This window comes from Lipotes vexillifer, unplaced genomic scaffold (assembly GCF_000442215.2).
Source record: "Lipotes vexillifer unplaced genomic scaffold, Lipotes_vexillifer_v1.1 scaffold1272, whole genome shotgun sequence".
Classification (NCBI taxonomy): Eukaryota; Metazoa; Chordata; class Mammalia; order Artiodactyla; family Lipotidae; genus Lipotes; species Lipotes vexillifer.
In genome coordinates, this window is record NW_006779909.1 from 3,450,994 (window position 1) to 3,471,422 (window position 20,429).

At 41.8% G+C, this 20,429-nt stretch overlaps 1 protein-coding gene across 1 annotated transcript in view; it reads right to left on the reverse strand.

The window, feature by feature from the left end:
• VGLL4 (vestigial like family member 4) overlaps positions 1–12,553 on the reverse strand; it is an 80,704-nt gene extending 68,151 nt beyond the window's left edge. Inside the window, exon 1 of the mRNA XM_007453055.1 lies at positions 12,472–12,553. Coding sequence (XP_007453117.1) covers positions 12,472–12,553 — 82 coding nt within the window. The remainder of the gene's footprint in view (positions 1–12,471) is intronic.
• Between the last annotated feature and the right edge of the window lie 7,876 nt (positions 12,554–20,429).

Below are 20,429 nucleotides of genomic sequence, written 5' to 3' on the forward strand. Positions count from 1 at the left end.
AGTCCTCTGTGCCACGTTGGTGTTTGTTCACATCTCTCAATCTGCCTGCCTGCTGGTTTCCATGGCTTTGGATTTACCCACTTGGAAAAACAACCCCTCCTTTGAACAATACCAAAATCACTACCTCTGCCCTGCAATTAGACAACAAACATACATATTCCAGACTCTAACTGAGGCCATCAACTCATCCAAAGCAGAGACTATGTATTTTGGCACATCATACCAATCAGCAGGGTCATAGTAGGTATTCCAATAAGTAACGGATTCTAAGTTAGCAGCGAAAAATACCTGGATATTGTCCAATGATAAACCCCCAGCAGGGCTAAAATTTAAGACTGGCGACACCACGTACTGGTGAGGACACAGAGTTCCTGAGCCCTTAGGTGCTGCTGGTGGGAGCGTCAGATGGTACAACCACTCTGGAAAACAGTTAAGCAGTTTCTAAAAGAAGCTCAGCTTACCCAATGACCCAGCAATTCCACCCATGAGTATTTATCCAAGAGAAAGGAGCACATACGTCCACAAAAAGGCTTGTATAAAAATGTTCGGAGGCTGCACCACAAAGTGAATAGACTGAATACCACTGACCTGTACCCTAAAAACGGCTAAAATAACAAATTTTATGGTATACCTTTACCACAGTAAAACAACTGTTTAGAGCATCTTTATTCGTAATGGTTAAAACCTGGAAACAAGACAAATGTCCATCAACCTGAGAACAGAGAAGCAAACTGTGATATACTCGTATGACAGACTATAGCAGGGCAATCCAAAAGAACAAACTACTGATCTGGGCAACAACGTGGACCAATCTCGGAATATTATGCCGAGCACAAGAAGCTGGAATCAAGTGTTTCTATGGACATGCAGCCCAAGAGCAGGCAAAACTAATTTATGACCACTGAGCCAAATCAGTGGTAACATTACCTCTGGGGGACGGGTACTGCCTAGCAAGGAGGCATGAAGGAACTTTCTGTGGTGATGAAAATGTGCTATGTCTTGATCTGGATAGTGGTTACAAAAAGCAAAAACAGGGGGAAAATCTTGAACCCATGATCTTAAGATTTCACCGTAATTAATTATGTCTCAATGCAAACGAAAGAAAAAAAGAAAACCAAAGAGGTGGGACACTCCAGTCCATTATCCACATTAAGTCCAAGATTGACTTTTTGTCTAGCCCTCAGCAAATACTCTGTTATCACAAAATAAGAGCTCACAATAAAAATTCCTTTGGGTTATTGGAGGATCTATCCCACACAGGGCAATATCTTTAAAGGTCTGACTAGAGTAGCTTAAAAAGAACATACAACTAATCCATTGATTTCCTGGGCTTTTTTTTTTTTTAATTCACTGAATTTGTAAATTCTAAATATATATTTTATTCCTATTAGGACCCAAATGAACCATTTGACTATCTTGGGCTTTTTTAAGTTGATAAGACTGCAATAAACCCTAGTTCCCAATATAACAGACAGTTACGATGAAGCAAGGCAGTCTGACTCTGATCACAGTGAATAAACCAAGCAGGAGACTCCACACTTCTAAGATTCCAAAGGAAACTTTTTTCAAGTTTCCTCAACATACGTTTAAGTCCTTCACAAGACAATAAGGGAAATCACCCACTCAAAGCTTGGGAATGAAAGCACTCACTTTTTGAGCATGGATAAAACTACTGTAAACAGTAAGTCAGCTAAGAGACAGCAACCTGTAATATTAACACTTTTCATAACCTGTAATTACCTTCTTTATTTACATCTTCATTGTGTGCCTCCCATCTTCGCTGTTATGCTCCAAAAACTCAGGGATCCTGCTGTCTATTTTGTTGACATCTACATCCCCAGCACATACAAACAGTGCCTGGCATGTAACAGGTATTAAATATTTTCCGATCAATGATCAGTTCCCTTCACAGACTAAAGGCAAGTGATTAGAAAACAAGATGAGGGGCTTCCCTGGTGGCGCAGTGGCTAAGAATCTGCCTGCCAATGCAGGGGACACGGGTTCGAGCCCTGGTCCGGGAAGATCCCACATGCCGTGTAGCAACTAAGTCCGTGCGCCACAACCACTGAGCCCACGCGCCCCAACTACAGAGCCCATGCGCCACAACTACGGAAGCCCGCGCGCCTAGAGCCCGTGCTCCACACCAAGAGAAGCCGCCGCAATGAGAAGCCCGTGCACCGCAACGAAGAGTGGCCCCCGCTCATTGCAACTAGAGAAAGCCCGCGCGCAGCAACAGAGACCCAACACAGCCAAAACCAACCAAATAAATAAATATAAAAATAAAATGATGAGATCGATGTGTCTCCCCAGTGGGCTGTGCCCCTTCTATTAAAAAAAACAAAACAACAACAAAAAAAACAGATGAGTAGGGGCAGTTATTTCTAAGCAACCAGCCCGCTTCAAAATGTTTCTCTACAGACACTGAGCCTTAAAGAGTGCCCAAGAGTGCCCCCCCAACCTTCATACGCCTCCTTTTCCTGGCTCTCTGTCCCCCCTCTAAGAACATTCTAAGAATTAACGAACTCCCTTGTGTTCTCAACTAACTGAGCATCCCTGGGCTAATCACACAATTCCAATGTCTCTTTATCTTTAATGAAAAGACAGTGGAGTGGATTCACTCATAAGCAGACACCACGGTGCTTGATGCTAAGAACAAAGAGACCAAAGACAAAGGCCTGGCCCTCCCAGAGCTGACAGCAAGGCAGACAGGTGAGTACAAATGCTCTGACAGAAGCACACGTGGCACGCCATGCAAACACAAACACAACACCTAACCCTGCCGAGAAGGTAGGCGTGAAGAGGGTCACTTTCCAGACGAAGCCTCTGCCCGCGAGGGAGAGGCTAACAGGAGTCATGAGAAAGAAGAGGTGGAGTTTCAGGAAGAGGCCACGCCTCACTGGAAGGAAGGAGTCGGGTGTGTCTGGACCACAGGAGCAGCTGAAGCAGCGATGGGAGACATGACATGGGCGATGGAGTAGTGGAGGATGAGGCTGGAGGGGTACATGAGGAATGACACTCCCGTGATGTTACAGACCAAGGCCCAGGGGGAACGTGATGAGAGGTGGGGTCAGTGATGCGGTTATTTTAGTGATAATGAAGAAAACCCATGGAGACCTGACTAAGAGAAGACCTCCGAGGACCTCTTCAACTTCTTATTCTAGCCTTTGTTCCTAGGTGACCATTCTTACTCTCTATCCCAAATTACTATCTCCGGCAGTGGCCACTTCTCTGAGCTCTAGACCCATATCCTCAACTTTCTAATACTTCTCTCTCCTTTGAAATTTCAAAGATCCTTCAAACTCAACATACCCAGAACTAAACTCATGAAACTCACAATCTCACCACAGAACCCAGTCTTCCCCCTGTGTCTCCCGTCTCTGCAAATGGCAGCAGCGTCCCTCCACGTGGACAAGCCGGAAGCTAGGGAGGCAGCCACTGTCCTCCTCGTCATCTACCTCTTCCCCTGCTCCCATCCAGAGCCACGCCCTTCAGTCTTCTCTCCAAACAGCTCCAAAATCTACCCCCTTCCCCTTCTCCGCTGCTACCACCGCTGTGACTTGGGTTTCCACCACCTCTTGCCCAAAGCATCGCACAGTCACGTTCTCTCCTATTTCCTTCCAATCTATTCTCAAGCTCAGAACAAATGGTTACCAGCCTGCCTCCCTCTTATGTACCCCCCTACCCACCCCAGGAGCACATAAAGCCCCTGCCGATGCTGCGCACAGCACCTCGTTCACGATGGAGTGGGGACCCGATAAGTCTTTGAGCCAAGGGATGTAAGCATTTTAAGAATGTGGAACAACTAAGGACTAACAAGTGTCCACTGAACGTGCCCCGAGGGTAGCATTTAGTGACCTCGTCCAAAACAATTTCAGTGGAGTCGTGGGAACAGAAATCAGACGACAGTGGAATGAGGAGCGAATGGACAGAAGGTAAACAGAGAACACTGACCTCCCGATAACCTGGATGCCAAGGAAAAGAGATCTAATAGGTAAAAAGGGAACACAAGGCTTAGGGACGCGTGAGTTATTGTTTTAAAGTTGGGAGAGACTTGTGCGTAAGCACATGAGGAAGAGAAAGACCCAAGAAGAGGAAGAAAGGAAATCAGAAAAGAAACCAATCACTGATAAGTCCCTGAGGCCAGAGGGTAGGGACCTGTGAGCATAAATAGAAAAACCAGCCTTTCACTGAGCCTAGGGGAAAGGAAAGAAGGATGGAGTCAGATTCTGAACAGCCTGCAGGCAGGAAAGCCAAGGAGATGCGGTGGTTCCACTATTTTCTCCTTAAATGGTATAAAAGGATTCTTCCACCTCTACAAGAAGGCTCTCTCTCATTCTCTCTCTCTGTCGAACAAAATATAAAACCATGTATGGTATACACATGTGTGTATGTGTGTGTATTTTATATATTTATATAGAGAGAATATGTAAAAATATATTTATATATATATATATATATATATATATATATAGTGTTATATTTATTATTGGACGCTAAGAGCAATATTTGATGTCTGCTGTTAGTCCTGGAATTCCACTTCACTCTACTGCTTCCCTCTCTTTATTGAAATAAAGCCTCTAACAGAAAAAAGGGCTCCATCATCATCTCCAGAAATTGGTGGTAATTGTTCCCAATGGGGAATTCAGTGGGGCAGTGTTACAAAACTTTACATAGGTTTCACACCGAGAATGACTACTATTTTCCATCCCTTTTACCCTCCACTCAATAGAACTTCAAGCCTGGTACTATAGCTGCTATTACAGATTTCTTTAAAAAGCTACCCAAATCACTCTCCTGGGTGATTTTAAGCACTGGCAAAGAGGTCAGAGCTTTTCAGCAGGGAAATAAAGCACGGGTTCTCTGTGGGATCAGCCAATAGTTTATCAGTTGCTCATCAAAAAAAAAAAAACAGTATTTTAAAAGGACACGCATAGTAAGAAAGGGAGAAAACGGGTACAGGAGAAAGCTGCCGACAACAAAACAAAGTTTTAAATTAATCCCTTGTCACTTTAATAGGGCTGCCACATCATGGAAGATGTGTTTGTTTTCAAAGGGGGGAAAACATGCAGAAATCTGCACTCATCACTCCCTCGACTGTTAACAGGGAAACAGCACAGGCTCTGTCCAGCATAAGGTGAGGGAGTGTGAACACTGTGCTACACTGCTCGGCAGAAAGCATCTGCATCAAACCATTCAATTCTGGAATTCTCTCTATTAAAATCTAATCATTAGCCAAGAAGAATTCACAGGCAACTCTTTTCATGCAAAACAGATATAAAATAAACACCAAGAGTGATACATACGGATGATGCTTCTTCATTCATAATTTTAGATGGTGCATAAGGCCGACTATTGTTTCAGCTCTTTGTTGCTCTCCAGCAGCCATCTCTATACAATGTAGAGTATTGTTTGAGTACTGGAACAAACAATTTAAGCTTTTTCTGTATATCTAAAAGTCCCTGGATTACGATCCAAAGAAACCTGGCACTGCGACGAAGCTGACTTGTAACAAGTCTCAGCCTTTAAGCAAATTGCTCATTAATGCACAACTAAAGTTTCTGTTCAGACCCTAATTAACCTATGTATCTCCAGAAGTGTCCCCCCACCGACCCCCAGTTCTGTGCTCTCCGAAACTGGGCAGAATTTCTGTTTTGAATTTTATTTTATTTATTTTTTTATACAGCAAGTTGTTATTAGTTATCCATTTTATACACATCCGTGTATACATGTCAATCCCAATCTCCCAATTCATCCCACCCCCTCACCCCCCGCCCCACCACTTTCCCCCCTTGGTGTCCATACGTTTGTTCTCTACATCTGTGCTGGGCAGAATTTTTTTAACACACAATTTTCCATTACACATAGATGCTGGTGGGCTTTAACAGTGGAGACGACTGTGACCAAAATACTGACTGAAAAAAAAGTTCAGACCAAAGCAACACCACGTCTGTTAACAGGGGAGCAGCAGGTGAGTGAAAAGGGAGGCTGGGACATCCGCGAAAGCTGCAGGGTGAAGCCGCCCCCAACCCGAGAAGCAGGCTTCATATGGAGAAGACAACCTCTTAGGACATGGCCACTACTTTAAAAGATCTCATAAACAAGACACAGAGAAGACTTACAGGACAATTCCAATTAAACAGGGCTAAAAAAACCCACAAAAAACAACAACAACCCACCAGACAAAATTAAGCTAATTTGTCTAGAATGGCACACATAGGTAGTAAAGGTATAAAGAAAAGCAAGTTACAGCTGCGACGCCCTCTTGGCGTCGGGAGGAATTCTGACTGGGAGAGAATACTTGAAGGAGGCGATTGAATACTTCCCCTGGTGATGATTACAAGGTTAATTATTTTTAATTACAAGGTTTTTAATTATTTTTTATAATTTTAATTATATTTAATTAATTTTATTTTTTAATTATTTTAAAATATGTTTTATGTACTTTTATGTCTATATATGTTTCATAATAAAAAATGTTAAGAGACAGAGACACACACAGAGAGACAGACAGACACAGACAGAGAAAAATCAACCCAAGACCTAACACATTCCTTAGCAGAGCAGAGGCATTCCACACATGTTTAAGAGAATGGATACTGGGTAACAAAAGCACAGGACTGAGTCTTCTCTAATCACTTACTAAATATTTTTCAGTTTGTTATGTTTACAGACTTCTTTGCAAACAGATGGGTGAAATGTTAAAGAGTTCAGAAAAGATCATACAAATAGCCACAAATTAAAGACAACTTTCAGAAGAGATTTTCTATTTTATTTAGCACAAATAAACATTCTTTCAACTAGCAGTGATTCACATTGTTAGGATTAAAACATATCCTGTATACAATACACTGAAATTAAAACAATCTACAGAATTCTAAGAAAGAAAATGCAGAAAAGGCAAGATAAGAAAGCAAACTGATGGCAATAATCCCTTAGAACTTAGTAGAACATGTAACATTCAGGAAGGCAGAGAGAAAGAAAGCAAAAGAGAGAAAATCAAAATTTCAGACTCTGCTTTTAAAATAAAGTGGTTGAAGTTTTTTGGGGGCTGGGTGGAGGGGAGCGGCTGATATATGAGTTCATTAAAAAATAAAAGGGAGAGGGGACTATTTTGTAAGACAAACTGACGTTGCTGAGGAAGGCTGGAGCTCAGCTCCAAGGAGCCCAGTATATACATAGATACCACTAAATATAAACAGTCACGGAATAAACGTGCAGATACAGAGAGATAAAACAGATACAGTCAGAAACAATCCCTGCTAAGCCAGATTTTATATCTTTGTGTACACGCACAAGGGCTAAATCTGGATCTAATCTCTTCACGACAAAACCCAGTTTTCTGCAACATCCTCACAATAAAGCAGAACCAAACTATTAAGGAGAGGTATTGAATCTTCTCACACGCAGAGGGGGAATTTCTTCATATCTTACGGTGTGTTTTTAAAATAATCTTCCTTCACAGCGAACAAATCCAAACACCCTAGGAACTGAAGGCCCTGCGGACGATAGTGAAGTAAGGTGGAAGGAAGGAAGAGAAATCCGCCTTCCAAAACAAAGCTGGAGTAGGTTCCAAGAAACAGCCAAGTAAAATAATCCTTCCAGAAAAGGGTAGAGAAACAAGGGAGGGGAGCCGGAAGGAAGGAGGGGATAATCACACGTTCCCTCCCAAACTGTAGATAGAAGGAATACATACTGGCCAGGTCCTCGCAGGAGAGCTCTTGAGTTCACCTGAGTTTGTTTTATTAACCAAGCTCCTCCCAACCTCTCCCCCCTCCCCCCTCTCTCTCCATCTCTCCTTCCCCCACTCCCTCCTCACTCCCGACCCTCTCCTACAAATTAAAAGCTACAGTAAAATGAATTTCCACAGCAGAACAGCTGCAGATATTTTACCTCACCCCTGGGTGAAGAGCTGGTCACTTGATGTTTGGGGCGGGGGACAGAATACAGCCAGTACAAAACGGCTCTGCTCTGTGCCCCTTTCAACTCACTAGTACCGGACACTCCTAAGTTTCCTGATGCCTCTGAGCTCATTAGACAAAGAACAATGAAACCAGGACTCCATTAAACTGCTGCTGGTTAAAGTGGCAGAAAACAAAAGAAATCCGTCAGCCGGGCACGGGCCTTGCTAACATCCCTAGTAGGGTCTCACTCGACTCAACCACCCTTGTTGTGTACGTTTTCCTTTCAATTCCAGAAAATTCATTTATATGTAGCCTGTGATGAAACAAGTGATAATTAAGTTCTGAAACAATGAACAGCTCTAAAAGTCCAGGAACTTATAATGCCCCTCTCTTAAACTTTCAGAAGATCTGAAGATACAATCTATTCTTCCTTTCTCCCAATATAAATCACACCATTAAATTAAAAGGGGAGAATTCTTCTAACAAATTACACCTTAATGGCTCTTAACCCATAATTAAAGTATCACTAGCAGCAGCTTAAAGCCACGGCCAACCATGAGGACATTTATTAGGACCTAAGTTTTCAGCACTAAGTAATTATGTAAATAGAACTATCAGCGACCTTGAGAAAAGTCCATGGTCGAACCAGCTCCCTGGTCCCTTGAGGAAACTCTCTGTGACTGGCATCTACACAGGGCCTCCTCCCCTACAGTCTGAGCAAAGTTAAGCAAAGCTACGTGCCAAGGGAGGGAGGAAAGCGAATTCCGAGGACTCTCCTCGCCTACAGCCCTGATTACCGTCTTCCCTGATTATCACAACAGTTTGGGAACCTAGACCAACAACTGGTTTCAGAGCAAAGAAGAATCCAGGTCAGACTCAACTGTGCATGGTGATCCAAGATGCTGTGCCTGTGCTGTGGGCTGTGAAGGTCCCTGGGACAGAGAGCATGGCCCCTAACATCAAGGAGGTGATGATTAATTAAGGAGGCAAGACATCAAATAATTTTGGAGAGGTGGTGCGGTATAGAAGAATCACAGACTAACTGAACCACTTTGCTCCTCAATTCAATTCTGTCACAAACTTTCTGAATAAACTCGGACAGACAAGTTACCTCTCTAGGTCTCAGTTTTCTTGGCAAAAACAAGGCAAATGTATTAGCTATATCTAAGGCCCTGGATAGCTCTGCAATAATTAGGTAACTAGAGAACATGAGACAGTATAAAATTAAGTGCTAAATTATACAGCAGCGACCACAGCTGCCAACAGAGAGACTTCATTGATTTCTGAGTCCACCACTTCCTGAGAGCCACACCAGGCACTGTGCCAGGACTCAGGGATACAGTGACCAAGACAAAGCTCCGCCTTCATGAGGCTTTCGGTCCACTAGTGGCGCATTCTCAGGAGTTCAGAGGGGAAAAAATCAGGCTCCTTTTCAAGGAGATAGAGGCAAAACTGGGATTCAAGTGGGTATAATTTGAACATACAGTAGGAAGGGTGATGAATGATGAACTGGCTAACTGTTGAGAATTTCAGTAATAAACCAGAGATTTTTGAAGAGACACCTTAATACCCAGAGTTCTGCTAATTGGCTTATCACCAATGAAGGTAATTAGTTTCCATAAGTTATAGCCAAACGCAGATTCTTCCTGCCCTTTGCCAATCATCTTCTCCTATCCCAACAGGTCCCCACCCCAAATCTATTTGTGATTCATTTTTTCCCTTAATTCTCTTTTCAATTATGCTTGTGGATTTCTATGGTGAAAGTCAGGAGATGACACCAAGCAGAGAGTCCATATCTAAGCCATCTGGAGTCTACCCTAAATGTGGGGTTTTAGGAAGACCTTGTATGCTATGAGAGAATTGGCTAAAAAAGACCTATTTGTGTATAAGTTCCTAGAGAGGTTGAGGAAAGATGGTGCAGACACATGGTTTATTCTGTGGAGTACAGCTCTAATACAAATAAGGAAAACAGTACAACTACCCTAGAGAATAATTAACCGTCAACATCTTACCATCTTAAGACTAAAAATTCAGAAAACTATTTTGTCCCTTATTTTTAAGAGATGTGAAACATGCCTGGGCCCTAAGTGAAATCAAACACTGCCCACCAACTGTACATTCTATTTTGCAAATAACTTCCCTGGAACGCTGGTGAGCTGACAGACTTAATTCTCAAAGTGCTGGACTTAAAAGGAACAATAACTATTCCAACTTTTCTTACCGCCCCCTCCCAAAAAAAATCCCATCTAAGATTTATGCCCATCTTCTAAACACCCTTTTGAGTTCAGAGCAGATATGTGCAATGTTTACACTGAGAAAACCACTAGGACATAAACAGCCCACTATAAACACCCCTCAGATTTTGCTGTGCTTTTCTTCATTTCCTGTGTATTTATTTTGGTGTTAAAATAATGTTAACTTTCATAATAAGGAAAATAGCAGCAGATGTTTAAACCAAACAGACTACAGCACATCATCCCACACATCTACTCAACTTTCAGAATCAAAGTTTCTTCCTCCCAATTAAGGAGGGAGTCTAGAAGACCACTCTCCTGCATGGTACCTACGAAACGAAAGATCAACCTGGACAAGCTTTCCGTAAGCTTTTCCTCACCACCTGCAGACATAAAAATTTAATGTGGTATCAATTTCCTATAATAATCCCTATATTCCTCTCTCAGGCTGATTATTACGCTTTGTTTTATTCTGAAAATATCTTATTACTCAATGACAAAGACAATCCAACAGAAAGCGCCTTAAAAGTTTTCAGTTTCTTGTTCACTGAAAAAAAAACTCTTTTAAACTAACTGCAATGTTAATTTCACAGGAAACACGCCTGGTGGCTTGCTGCTTAGACCACTCTAAAACGGACTTGAGGTCACGGGGAAGTGGGGGTGGTGGGGGGGCGCGGGATGGGGAAGCTGGGATGAAGTGAGAGACTAGCATTGACATATATACACGACCAAATGTAAAATAGATAGCTAGTGGGAAGCAGCTGCATAGCACAGGGAGATCTGCTCCGTGCTTTATGACACTTAGAGGGGTGGGATAGGGAGGGTGGAGGGAGGATCCAGAGGCAGGGGATACAGGAGTATATGGATACTACAGCTGATTCACTTTGTTGTACAGCAGAAACTGACACAACACTGTAAAGCAATTATACTCCAATAAAGATGTAAAAAAAAAAAAAAGTCTGCCTTTTAAATGAGTGACTTTAGAAACAGGATGATACCTAAAGCAGCAGATTCGAAGAAAGCAATTCACCAAAATTCGCATTCCTGGAACAAGTAGGATTTAAAAAAAAAGACTACTTTAAATATGAGATTCTCATCCACAAAGTTAAATAAAAAACAAGAATGAGATTTTTCCTTGAAGGGGAAAGGGTAAGTTTTTGACTGCTTGGGCAACAGGACTAAAGTTTCTACGCGAAAAATACAAGTGGATGGGCTCACCCTCCCAAGTTTCTTCCATGTTTCCTCTTTCTAGAGCAACGTTCAGTTCACTATAGGCAGCGACATGGAAACTTCTCCTGCTGCATCAGAAGGGAGACGTCTCCTTGATTTGTATGTGGTTACAACAAAAAACACTTGCCCTGCCAAGGTGAATTCCCCCGGAGATGTGTGTCCGGCTACTCAGACTCAGACCATTACCACTTTTTCAAATCGCACGTAGATAATGTTGGATTAAGAAATTCCCTTTTCTCTTCTTCTACTAATAGAGACAGCTTGAAACACTACAGGGCAGCGGGGAAATACCTCATGGTTTAGTAGGAGGTAATAAGTGATAAGATTTCAGAGGTTTGTTTTCTGTTTTTTTTTTTTTTTTTAATTTAGCTTTCTGGTTGGTGGGTTGTGCAATCACTTCCACAAGGGGACAGGAGTGTGGAGGGAACATCCTTCAATGTCAGAACTCTCCCAGAGCTGTACAGGAAATGGGAAATCAGACAAAGAGCCAGTCTGTGCTCTGTGACATGGGTGCCCTTCCAGGCCCCCAAACTGAATAGAAAAATTCTTCATTGTTTGGGACAATCGCTCTTGAACACAAAAACGCACTGTAACTTTCTGTTCCCCTCTACGTGAAAATCCAAAGCTCTTGCTGGCTGTTGGACTACAACAGGAATACTGTATGTAGACAGTGTAAGTATGAAAGCAAAAAAAAAAAAAAAAAAAAGGAGAGAGAGAGAGAAAACCTGGCATGTTTAACTTTTTACTTGGGTCCAGAAGTTCCTCCTCTAAAGAAAACACCAACAGAAATCAAAAAAGAAATACAATTTAAAAGAGTTTAAAATGTGAGGAGTTAGTATGTTGCAAGCATAAAGCAAACTTTTACCAACGTATATTTTACCACCTCCCCGTCCCCGCCCCGCCCCCGCCTCCACTGTAACCCCTGAAGGCTAAGATACAAACAACAAACTTTGTACTGAAAACAGTACGTAAGAACCGCTTGCCTTTCAAAGCACCCTAAAGTCTCAAGAAAGAGAACAAAATGCACAGAAGGCAATGAGAACCGGAAAGGAGGAGTGGCCTTGACCAAAGCAATAGGGCAGCAGTTTCTAGAAGGGAACATCTACCTTCATAGCACAGAATCCCGATATTGTTGTTCATCTTGTCCAAGTACTGGTAGTTCAACAGGTCCATCTTCATAAATAGCATTTATTGGGCTAGCACAGAAAACCAGCTCTTTGCTTTCGCCCCGAAAAAGTACGTTTCCAAAATCAACTAGTGCTGAGCAGCTCCTGGCTCTTCTCTTAAACTTCACAAAGACGGAGGCCCGGCCTCGGATCAAAACAAAGTAAAAGTGGAAAAAAAAAAAAAAAAAAAAGACGCACACAAAATCGAACTTGCAGAAAACCCTTCAAGGGTTCGTGGGCAGACGGTATACGTCCTGGATCCTCAATCGAGCATTTAAAAATCGTTTCAGAAGTCTTTACGGGTCTTTCTTCGACGTAAGAAAGGAGCAAGGAAGGAAAACCCGAAGCCCATTTCCTAGGACAAAGCCGCGCTCGCGCCGCTCACAGCCCGCTGCGAGTTCACTGCGCTGACACGCCGACTATGCCTGGAATGACTCGTATGTGGCCGAGCTTCCTCTTCCCAGCGGGAGGGAGCGCGGAGCATGCTCACTGAATCCCCGGGGCTGTTCACAAGTCAGGGATGTTTTCTGCACAAGATCAGGCTCTAAATGTACTAAGTGTTTGAGAGAAAGAGAAGGAGGAGGTGGAGAGTCTGCAGGAGGGGCCGGGGCAGAGCTGCTCTTGACAGGAAGCAGCCCTGCCGCTGCAAAACCGGAGGAGGGAAGAGAAAACCCAGGAAGTCGCTTTTTCAGGAGCTGAGTACAAAGTCAAAAATCCATCATGGAGGCAAACTTCCATGGAATTTAACTCTGGTGTAGATTCACTTTTGGGTTTCAGAAACCCAAAGTGCTTTGCTGTGGTACATATACCACATATTTCTTTGCTTTCCTTCCTTCTCTTTTAAAAGTCGTTTTACAAGGTCCATTTATACTTTAACTGTATATTTAAATTTTCGATGCCATGTCACTTATAACTTCTCTCATAATTCTCATAACAACTCACATAAACAGGGCAGGGATGGTATCACCTTTTTACAGCAGCGGAAACTGGGGCTCAGAGGGATTAAACATGAAGAACACACTAGCAAAACAAAGGGAAAAAAATAGTTTTCTCTTTGGAGATGGCACCTAGCTTTTGGCACCATGAATAGACTAGTAATTCACCACGGGAGGTGTTTCTATGCTAATACTACTGTATGCTATTTGGAGATTTAGAAAATACCAAGGGGTGTGCTATACTGTAGACCAAGACTTGACATTGTAATACTCTAAAATAAGAACTGGACAAATAATTTCAAGGGCTTATATGTTAAAAGATTAGCAGTTGCACTTTGGGTAACAGGCATGTTCATGACAAGTTGTTCTAATTGAATCCTATTTGGAGATAAATACAACACCCAATACTGCTGCCGTCCCTGCTGCAACAGTAGTAACTGGCACAGCAGCAGGTGAAGGAAGCAACAGAAAAATCGAGATTTCACAAGCTTTAATTTACAAGGCTATTTATTAATGCTAGATTACATATTCTAGAATCTGAATAAGCTATACTGAAAGGTATGTACACCATCAATTGTAATTAAAATACTTGATGGTACTTGACGGGGAGGGCCAGAAGAAAACTCTTACAGCATCTAATATATGTTATTGTACTTAATATCTTTAGGTACAGATCCAAGTTCAACTGATAGTTTTGCTTCAAATTCAGTTACCCAGTTGGTTGTGGAGAACAATTACTGTGCTACATTCTTTGACGTAAGTTCTCAATCAGAAAACGTTATGAGTCATTAGCACACCCCATACGGGAGAAAGCTGGCTGCACCTTGGAATCAGTGTGGAGTTTTTAAAAATCCTGAGGCTGTGGGCGCACCCCAAAATAATCTGAGGGGGTGGGGCCCAGTGTTGGGATCGATTTTAAAGAGTCCCAGGCGATTCTAACATGCGCCCAAGATTGAGAACCACCGCTTTTATCTCAGAGGGAAAAAAATCACCTGCCTTCAGAAACTTCATTTTACACAACTTATTTTGAGAAGGAAAGTTTTCTTTTTAAAGTTCAATGATTTAACCAGATCCAAACAATCCAGTGGTAACAATATGAGTAAAATATTTAGTAACTTCCCTTTAATGACTCAGTGTCACTTACAATGCAGTTTTCACTCTCCAAGAGGCAACCACCCATGTGGACACAGGCCCACAAGCACACCTTGACCTGTGTTTGCAATGAGCCGTGGGAAAATAAAATCCCCAGCCCCCACCGCGTGTTTCCCACTAATCTGGACGCTACGGTGGTCCTACTTAGAGCTACAGACGCCGAGAGTGAACAGGTAGAAAGAAGCTTTGATAGCAATTTGACAGAGTCATCTTAGGTCCTGTAAATCTTCCAGGCAGTCTGAGAAGCCCCGCCCTGAAGGGTGGCGGCCACACCTGCCGGGCAGCCAGTCCCTGGGGCCGGACCTATCCTATCACAGCTCCCCACATCGTCCACCTTCCGCTTCAAGCAGTGAACTACCTACAGTTACTCTCAAAAACCAAATTATTTCATGTCTCAGGGCACACGCTCCCTCCTTGTGCAAGACCTTTCCAGCCTCTCTCCCAGCAAACACACATTCTTCCTTCAGGACTTGGCACACGTCTCCTTTGTCCTGTGGGACCCCCGTCCTTCTGGGAGTCCTCACTCCCAGGCCTGTGCCATCATTTGCCCACCGACATGCTTCCATCCTAGGCACGTCTAGGTTTTAGGAGCAAGGGCTATGCCTTCTGTACCTCTGCAGGGTTGGTCTGGCAGGAGCCTGGCATACGGTAGGCCATCAATAAATTCCTGTTGAATCAAATCTCTAAGATGAAAACACCTCAAAGGTAGACTCTCCATCTCCCCCTCCCTTCTCCCAGCACATACCAGATTATCTAACTCAATGTTTCTCCAACTGGATTCTGTCAGAATCTTCTAGGGACACAAGTCCTCACATCTGAGGAAAACTCACGTAGATTCTGATCAGGCTTCAGGTTACGGTCAACATATCCACCGAAAAACTCCAAGCGCTGGAAAATGACAGTGCTTCTCAAGTTCATTCACAGACTAACATTGTCATAATTAAACTACCAACAGGATTCTTCTTAAGGAAACTGGAAGGATGATTCTAAATTTCATCCACCAAACAAACAAACAAACAAAAAATGAGGTAGAAAGTTGGGTTTCTTTGGAGGAAGAAATTTGATCTATCAGATATTTAAAACATAAAGCTACTGTACAGCATAGGAAACTATACTTGATATTTTGTAAAAACCTATATGGGAAAGAATCTGAAGAATCATATATATACATATATATATGCATACATATAACTGAATCACTTTGCTGTACACCTGAAACTAACACAACATTGTAAATCAACTACACTTCAATAAAATAAAACAAATAAATAAAACATAAAGCAAAGGACATTTCTGGGGTGGAACTGGGAAGAGAATAAGAAAAATGAAACAGATATTGTCATATAGTAAAAACTTTAAAAGCTGTAAGAAAACGTTCAGACTATCTAATTTGGAATAGGGAAACATTTGCTAAGCCTGAAAAAGAATTAAATCAAAGAAAGAAGTCACAGAGGAAACTACTGCACAATGTGACTGAATATACAAATTCTATGTTTCATACATCTGAAAACACCAAAACCAAGCAGAGAGGCCAAACACAAAACAGAAGAATATATCTGTGACATATACTATGGTGCATGAAGGATGACTGTTCTTGGTATATAAACATTAAGGAACAGAAAATAAGAAAAAACTTAATCTAAATTATTTTTAAATGAGCAAAGAACATGAGAAACAAATGGCCAATACAGTTTTAAAAAGCCTATTCGAGGGACTTTCCTGGCGGTCCAGTGGTTAAGACTCCACACTTCCACTGCAGGGGGCACAAGTTCTAGCCCTGGTCGCAGGGAAGATCCCGCAAGCCACGCAGCATGGCCAAAAATATAAACAAATAAAAGACAAAATAAATATAATTTTTTTTCTTAAAAACAAGGCTATTCAACCTCATTAAAAATAGAAAAAATACAAATTTAAAAAATTAAGTGATTCTCTACCTGCCAAATTAACAAAAAGAGAAAGCATTTCAATCTTATTTAATGCTGGTGAGGTGAGCTGCCATTGGAATTTGTGTCACTGCTAGTAAAAGTGTAAGCAGTCCATGCCTTTCTACAAAGCAGTCAACATACACATCAAGCTGTCTGAACTGCTGAAAATGTTCACATGCTTTCCTTGCTCTGGACTCTAGTTCTAGAACTCTGTTTTAAGAAAATAGTAAGATTTGGTCAAAGAATTACATAAAGATGCTTATCATGCTTCTATTTATAATAATGAAAATTTGTAAACCTAAAAGTCCAAAAATAAGGGAATGCATGAAAACTGTGGTATATCAATGACAGAATAGTATGCAACCATTATAATTCCTTCTAAAAAATATAATGACAGGGGTTTCCCTGGTGGCACAGTGGTTGAGAGTCCGCCTGCTGATGCAGGGGACACAGGTTCGTGCCCTGGGCCGGGAAGATCCCACATGCCGCAGAGCGGCTGGGCCTGTGAGCCACGGCCGCTGAGCCTGTGCGTCCGGAGCCTGTGCTCTGCAACGGGAGAGGCCACAACAGTGACAGACCCACATACCGCAAAAAAAAAAATTTTATATATATATATATATATATATATATATAAAATGACAGGAGAAAATGATATACTCAAAACATATGCTAATGGAACTACATATGTTAAGTGAAAATAAGCAAATAAAAAATATAAAAATAGTATGTACACTAAACACCAATTTTGCTTATATATTTATATAAGTATACACACATATGCAGAAAGAAATATACACACACATGTATTTAAAAGACTGTACTAGAGAAAAAATAATTCAGAAAGATACATGCACCCCAATGTTCACTGCAGCACCATTTACAGTAGACAGGACATGGAAGCAACCTAAATGTCCATCAACAGAAGAATGGATAAAGAAGATATGGTACATACACACAATGGAATATTACTCAGCCATAAAAAGGAACGAAACTGTGCAATCTGCAGAGACATGGATGGACCTAGAGACTGTCATACAGAGTGAAGTAAGTCAGAGAGAGAAAAACAAATATCATGTAATACCTCTTATATGTGGAATCTAGAAAAATGATACAGATGAACTTATCTGCAAAGCAGAAACAGAGACACAGACTTAGAGAACGGACATATGGATACCCGGGGGGAAGGGGAGGGTGGGATGAATTGGGAGATTGGGATTGGCATATACACACCACCGTGTATAAAACAGATTACTAATGAGAACCTACTGTATAGCACAGGGAACTCTACTCAATGCTCTGTGGTGACCTAAATGGGAAGGAAATCCAAAAAAGAGGGGATATATGTATAGCTGTAGTTGATTCACTTTGCTGTACAGCAGAAACTAGCACAGCATTGTAAAGCAACTATACTCCAATAAAAATTAATTTAAAACAAACAACAAGAAAAAAAAAAGAAAAGGAAAGAGTCAAAAGGAATAAAATAAATAAAAATAAATAAATGATTGGAAAGCATACCAAAATGTTAACAGTGCCTATCTTGGAGGGGTGGGCAATTTTTACATTTTCCTGTGTCTCTAACTTACCTGCAAAGACTATATTCCTTATATAATCAATGTGAGGGTGAAGGAAGGTCCTCACTTTTTAAAAAGCAGGGACACATGAGAAAATATGCCCCGGTGAGGCATAAGCAATGGATCATTTATATCTAATTTTTGAACACTGTGATATGTCCTTTTCATTAGGATTTACCAGCTAAAGATTTTAAAATTCCAAACATTTATTTAGAACTCTGTAAGATTTAAAGATGTTTATAATGAGGTATCTGTCCTAAAGAACAGTCTACAATATGGCGGTGTATGTCAATTGTATCTCAGTAAAACTGGGTGGCTAAGGAAAACAGTCTACAAAGAGAAACTCCCTGTACTTTAAACTTTCAGAGAATGTAGACATGTATGCATATGCTTTTGTCTTCTATTACTTACTAATTATTTCACGTATTAGTAACAATTCCCCAAACTAGACCATAAGCTTCGGAGAAAAGGAAAACTAAGCTTCAGTTCTTGGTATAAAGCTCCCCACAGTATAAAATAAGGGCTCCATAAATGTTCGTTACGGCAGCATCTCAACATCTTTGTGGAATAATGATGGCAAAACGATGACAGTAGGAAGCCCAGGCTAATTACTAGGTTAAATGGTTCTACTTGCTAGAGAGCTGACCACCAGTTTAGAATAGAATCGACAAAACTGTGAGCTGCTTCATAAAAAGCCAAATGATCAAAATCACTCTTGAGACACTTATTAAAAGATAAAATGCTGGGACTTCCCTGGTGGTGCAGTGGTTAAGAATCCACCTGCCAATGCAGGGGACACGGGTTCAAGCCCTGGTCTGGGAAGATCCCACATGCCGCAGAGCACATAAGCCCGTGCTCCACAACAACAGAAGCCACCGCAATGAGAAGCCCACACACCGCAATGAAGAGTAGCCCCTGCTCTCCACAACTAGAGAAAGCCCGCATGCGGCAACAAAGACCCAACGCAGCCACAAATAAATACATAAATAAATAAAATTTAGGGCTTCCCTGGTGGCGCAGTGGTTGAGAGTCCGCCTGCCGATGCAGGGGACACGGGTTCATGCCCCAGTCCGGGAAGATCCCACGTGCCGCGGAGCGGCGGGGCCCGTGAGCCATGGCCGCTGAGCCTGCGCGTCCAGAGCCTGTGCTCCGCAACGGGAGAGGCCACAGCAGTGAGAGGCCCGTGTACCGCAAAATAAATAAATAAAATTTAAATAAAGAAATAAAATAAAATGCTTTCATTAGCACACTTGCCAAGCAAGGAATATTTTAATGTTAAGTCTAACAATTATTTTTTCACAGACACCAGGAAAGGTAAATAACCCTACAGGGCTACATGGTCCCCCCCAATGGATTCAACTGCCCTCTTCTTTCCAGGATGCTAAGTAATATATTTAACTAATGCTTTCATTTTAAAGTTTATTTTTCTCCTTACCACACATTTAGTTTTTCAAATCACTTTAACCTGATATGGGACTAATAATCAAAAACCATACCAAAGGAAGAAAGTTAAGTCTGACTGTAACTTGATCTACATTATCAACTAACCAAAAAGTTGGATGTGCAAAAGTGCCATGTTTAAGAGCATCTCTAGACCCCACTGCAATCTATGGGCACATTCTTCAGTATAATATGAACAGTTAACAGCAACAATGGTGATGATAATGTTTGTTAAATACCTCATTGGTCAAGGCACTCTCACTTTTTTATATTACCTTAATGACTAAGACAAGGTTGTAAGAGAAGGAAAGCATAGAAGAGGGTTTAGGTGAAAACAAACTTAGCACTGAGTGGTAAGAAAGAAGACTTAAGGAACGAAACTTTTTCTTTTAAATATTGTTTACAATGCAAAGTTCTGTGGCTCCTCAAAAGCTCAGCTAAGGGCTTCCCTGGCGGCACAGTGGTTGAGAGTCCGCCTGCCGATGCAGGGGACACGGGTTCGTGCCCTGGTCTGGGAAGATCCCACATGCCGCGGAGCGGCTGGGCCCGTGAGCCATGGCCACTGAGCCTGTGCGTCTGGAGCCTGTGCTCCGCAACGGGAGAGGCCACAACAGTGAGAGGCCCGCGTACCGCAAAAAAAAAAAAAAAAAAAAAAAAAAGCTCAGCTAAAATGCCACCTTTCACAAGAACCCCATTAGCTAGGATTAATCTCTTTATGAGTCCACTGTATTTTAGGTTTACACTGCACTTAATTCTAAAACAAGGGAGACTACGAGATGATTTATGTACCTCTCCCCTACCTGATTATAAAGACTGTTTTGCACACAGTAGGTCTTTAACAGTGTACCTGTTGAATCAAAGAAGACACCAAAACA